General features: G+C 36.1%; 1 protein-coding gene across 1 annotated transcript in view; it reads left to right on the top strand.

Moving 5' to 3' along the window:
* NCAM2 (neural cell adhesion molecule 2) overlaps positions 1-5,015 on the top strand; it is a 529,363-nt gene extending 524,348 nt beyond the window's left edge. Inside the window, exon 18 of the mRNA XM_019528766.1 lies at positions 3,022-5,015. Within this exon, the coding sequence (XP_019384311.1) occupies positions 3,022-3,133 (112 nt within the window). The 3' untranslated portion in view covers positions 3,134-5,015. The remainder of the gene's footprint in view (positions 1-3,021) is intronic.
* The last annotated feature ends 495 nt before the right edge of the window (positions 5,016-5,510 follow it).

A 5,510-nucleotide genomic window follows, 5' to 3' on the forward strand; every position in this document is an offset into this window, starting at 1 on the left:
TTGATTGAGAGTAGGTTCAGGCTAGATATCAGGAGGTGCTACTTCACAATCAGGGTGGCTAGGATCTGGAACCAACTTCCAAGGGAAGTGGTGCTCGCTCCCTGGGGGTCTTCAAAAGGAGACTAGATAATCACCTTGCCAGGGTCATTTGACTCCAGCATTCTTTCCTGTGAATGGCAGGGTGTCGGACTTGATGATCTGCTCAGGTCCCTTCTGACCCTGCCAACTATGAAGGTATCTCAAAATACATCCAAGCAAAAACTGTAAATATAGTGTGCAGTGAATACAAAACGAAAAAAAGATTAAATCTGGCATTAGAGTTCAAAAGTGATTTAAGAGAAGCAGGCAAACTCCAAAGCAATTGCGGACTTTTACACATTTCAAAATAAAGTTCAATGTAAACCATGTCACGTTAAATCTTTTTTAATGAAACATCCATATAGATGTTTTTCTTTTTTATTTCAGTGAATATCAACCCTAAACCACAAGCTTAATACTTTGATATTAAAGAGAGAGTCTTTAAAATGGAAAACTCATCACCTCTCAAGTTTTGATTTCCTTTTTTTTTCTTTGTAATGAAAGCCATTCTCATTACACATTGACTTAAATTTAAGGAAGCATGTGTGCTGATTGTCCTACATTAATGAGAATCAAGCAAGTCTTCTCATTTGGAACAAAAATAAACTATTTCTGGTACACTCTGCTCCATATCCTAAATGATCTTCTGTTTAGTATCACAGAATACGATCAGTCCATTTACTTCTAAGTCACAAGAATGTCTATGTATTTCTCTGTACTGGTTTCTGCCCAATTACTTTAGATTTTCAACTCCAAAGTTACAAATCATGATTACAGAAGACATTTTTTAGCACATGTTTAAGATCTTTTAATACTGAGGCCTTTGGCACTGGTTTTCAATTTACAATTAAAAATATATATTTTAAAAGCCACAGTACTCTTGCCCTTACCTGTCATCTTATTTTAATTCATTTTCTGATGTCATTACCATCTTCCATTCTGTGAGCTGGATTCTCCATTTCATCAACTTGTGGAAGAAAGTGAACTTAAACTAGCCAGAGGTCATTGCCAGAGAGTCCCCCTGGGCCAGATGAATGATAATCTCGGAGCAAGCCTGCCTTCCTTTGTTTTTTTTTCTCAAAGATCATTTGTTTTCATTGCTTTATCTTTTGATAAATAGCAATTTTCCTTGCTTATTTCATCAAGCACCAATATCAAAAGAGTAGTGAGTTGGGTATTGTTTTATTTATTGATATTAAATAATGTGATTGCAAACCTTTCCTAAGGGATGCGTCAGATAGGTTTTGAATAGTGCCTTGCTCTTTAGGATATCAAAGCAATCAAAAAGATAGTTTACTGAGGAATTTAAGAGTTGTCATGGATAAAAAGAAAATCAGATGTCTAGTGTTCTCCAAGTAAAAATACCCTGAAATAAAAAAAATAGATTAACCACAGTTATGCCTGGCAAATGTTGTAATAGTATGTTGGGTAAGCTATACACATTTTTTTACAGCAAGAAACTGGTGGTAAAAGCATCTGACATTTAACTAGGCATTTCACATGAGAGTATTGTAATCTCTTTTCTGTAAATTTGAGATAGAAATTTCAAAAGTGATCAACAGTGGTCTAACTGGGTTTTTTTCATTAAAATCAGGGACTAAAAGACCCCAAGGGATCACTAAGTCAGTTCTGAGGATTTTTGAAAATCATGGTCAAGGTTCACATGCAGAGTTTTCAGATAAGAAAAGTTTTCAACATTGGAAGAACAGAATAATATATCATCTGTCTGGAAGTTTGAGGAGTCAGTCATCCAGTCATCCCACAACATAGTCTGCTTATTAAAATGAGCTGAAATGTACAAGTTGGCTTGACTGAATACTAATAATTATTCAGAAATTTCTATTCCCATTCTCTCTCTCTCAAACATGAAATATATTTTAATGCACAAGATCAGACCCATAAGGCTAGAATAAATTCTTCTAAATCATATTTAACTTTAGGAAGTGATTCAGCAAAGTACTTGAACTAGGTCTATCCCTCTTCAGCAAAGCCTTAATCATGTACTTCACTTTAAGAGTGTCTAAGGGCATCTATACACATTCTCCAGGGTGGAGGGTGCTTTAATTGGAGTAGCTCTGAGAAGCACTCTAATTAAACCACCCGCAGTGTATTCAGCATCCTGTGCTTCAATATGGTGGCAGGGATGCTGAATAAACATGATGTGCAGGCTGCTGGAGCACGCTAATTAGCGCACACTAGCAAATTTGCAGCAGACTCGATTAATCAAGTCTGCTCTGACACATGCTTATTAGCACACGTCAGAGCAGAGGTCCGTCATGTGTATAGGTGCCCTAGAGGTCCAGCTAAGGCTCTACTTAAGCCCTCCACTGAACTGGTCCTTAGTCTGGTTCTTTGGTGTTTTCTTCTACTTTTTGTAGAAATGTTTATTTACTTAAAGGCTTGGTAACTTTTTTTTAAACTGTCTCCTCTACTCACCTGGGGTGAAATCCTGACCTTGTTATAGCGGTGCAAAACTGCCATTGACTTCAATATACATCAAGAGAGACTAATTTAAGAATGAAATTTTGAAACATTTCTCGGATTAATGATCCTTTGTATGGATCATCCAGTGACAGTGTAAGGCTAGATTGTGGCTTTTCGCACACCACCACATAGAGAAATAATGGGGAACATCTTCATCTGCCCTAGCTCCTTCTACTGCAGTGCACTAGAGAGAACTGACTCCCCAGAGCTCCTTTTCCTCCTATGCATCTAACTGAGTAGGTAAAAAAGGATAGATAATGGTCTCTTAGTCTGCTCTTGGGACTTTGTAGCTGTGCCATGAATCTCACTTTCCTGAGATTCATGGCAAAGCCATGCTTTATTCCTTAGAGGCTTTATATAATGAGATAGTCACCATCTACATTTCCTAAAAATACTCACATGCTTCTGAAGGGTAATAGGTGTTATTTTTAGTAAATAATGTTGTGATTTTTCTCACAGGAAACTGCCACTAAAGGAAGAAAACGGGAAAGAAGCTTTAAATCCAGAAACTATAGAAATCAAAGTTATGAATGACATCATCCAGTCAAAAGAAGATGATAGCAAAGCATAATAAGATAACTACAGCTGTCTGAAAAGCATATGGATTGGAGTAACCCTGTGACCAAAACTTTATGGCTGACCTTAACGTCTTGGACAACTTAAGCTTGGAATAGTTAGTACATGTGTACATATGATCAAAATACTTCTGTCTACAGTACCTTTTTATTTGGTTTTGTTAATGGTTTTAGTATATGTAGTCCTGACTGATGCCAGTCCCATGGTATCAATTTGATAAAACCTACAGAATGAGAAACGTAATTTATTATATTGCAAAAGTGATCTATTTTAAAAAAGACTTTAAAAAACTCCCTGCCAGACAATATATCAAATTACTCCACAACCTTTGGTGCAAGCTAAATACACGAAAGAAAGTGTCATGTACTCTTGCTGTGTTTGTTTCCGTTTGTATAGTTTAGGTTGCTTTTGAAAGAAAAAATAATATCAGTATGAAATTTGAGACCATAGAATTGGCAAAGACTGGGCAGTCACTTCAGCTGTTTTTATAAATTGAAAAGAAATAGAATGACTGACTACTATATGGTGACAAGCCTGCAGTTTCACATGGGTTCTTTAGCACAGTAAATTTTAATAAACATGATGTACAGATTAACAACCAAAATTACTAAATACCTTGCATTAAAAAATGTTGGCCTCATCCTAGCTATGTGATTTTGATGCTGAAAGGCCACAGGAATTTTCAGTGCTTCAGATATTCTGTATTAATGTTTGGAAGATCATGTGTGAACTGAAATGTGGAAACTTGTTTTGTGTGAAAAGAAAACTAATTTATGATAATAGCTTTTGGTTTCAGATGAAACCTTCAAATAAACACAAGCTCAAATTAGTTGCCTCAATGTATTTATACATATATATATATATTTTTTTTTTATTTTCATTCTAGCCATTTAGTCAGGGAATGATTCTCTGCATTTCAATATAACAAATAAGTTGTTCACTCCAACTCAGCATGTATGTTATAAAACAGTTGCACTTATTTAAATAACAGTTTCTGCTTTATAATTTTACACCCATTTGTCCTGGAAAACACAACAGGAAAGGAGAAAAGGAAAGACTTTGACTAAATGGCTAAGAACATTTTAAATGATTAAATTTTCAGGCAAATATTTTTATTAAACATTCTCTAAAACAATTATTTTCACTTATTCTAGTAACTGTACCTATGGTGTTCCAATAATCCATTTTTAGGTGAAAAAATAATCCCTGTCTACAATTCATTATTTTTCCAGCATTAAAAATAGGAGAAATAACTTTTCAGAGCCTCTGGCACAGAATATCCATCACCTTCCATACTGCTCAAGCCTGCATTTTGAAAGCAACAAATATATTCTACAAAAGACCCCAAAAATATAATATTTAGGCATGAGTTGTTGAGCAACCCACAAATGTTACCCAGCTGAACTCAGAGTACGTAAGTCTGCTGAATAGATTCACAGCCTCATAAATTTACCTCAAGCTCTGAATTTGACTCAGTAATAGTATTTAGTTGATCCAGTCTCCCAGAGACCATCATGTACCTTTTAACTGATACTTTGTAGTTATAGAAAGGGGATGACTTCTGTGCAGCAAAGCTAAAAATTTAAGGGAAATGAGGAAAATGACTGCTTCCCTTTCCCACCGGTCCAATTACTGGTTGTTTACAGACACTGCTGCAAGTATGTTGAAATTCAAGGTCCTTAGCTTCTTGTCCTTAAACAATTTATGAAATTAAGCTAGCTCCAGAAAACCCCAACAATTTTGTAAGATTGTCCCTTTAAAATCCTTCCTAGTTGTCAGTCAGTCAGGGAAGAAGCCACAAAGAGTCAAGCAGTCGGAGACAAAAAAAAGTAGGACTAGGATCGTAAGCTAAGCTTGTCTACAAAACTAGAAATGAGGAGATAAAATTGGGGTGGGAGATGTAGCAGTGGACTATGAAGCCTCTGAAAGATAAGTTGCCTCTTGAAATGCTAAACTGCTGCCCCTGGATAAGGGAAAGCTGAAGAGGTTCTATTTTAGAGGTCTCCACCTTGCTTCCAGGAACTGAGCAGGCATTTGCACAGTATTATTAGACAGCTGTCTACTAACTTTGTCTTTTGTTCCCTCCTGGACCTAAGAAGTCAATAATTAAAGTCAGTCATTAAAGTGATGGGGTTTGCCTCTAGCCAATAATACACAGAACCACATTTCACATAAAAGGCATATATGTCACTGGAGTGTCTCCCGTTGTCAAAATTCAAGGGAAAAAAACCCACAGGATTCAAAAGTTGAGTTCTGAACTTCACTCTGTCACCTCCCCAAACAATATTTTTACTAGGATCACTGAGTAAGTAATTCTTCAATCCCCAGAAATTCCTACCATGAGAAGGCCAGATTTTGCCACTTTTACTCAT

This window comes from Crocodylus porosus, unplaced genomic scaffold (assembly GCF_001723895.1).
Source record: "Crocodylus porosus isolate Cpor-Errol unplaced genomic scaffold, CroPor_comp1, whole genome shotgun sequence".
Taxonomy (NCBI): Eukaryota; Metazoa; Chordata; order Crocodylia; family Crocodylidae; genus Crocodylus; species Crocodylus porosus.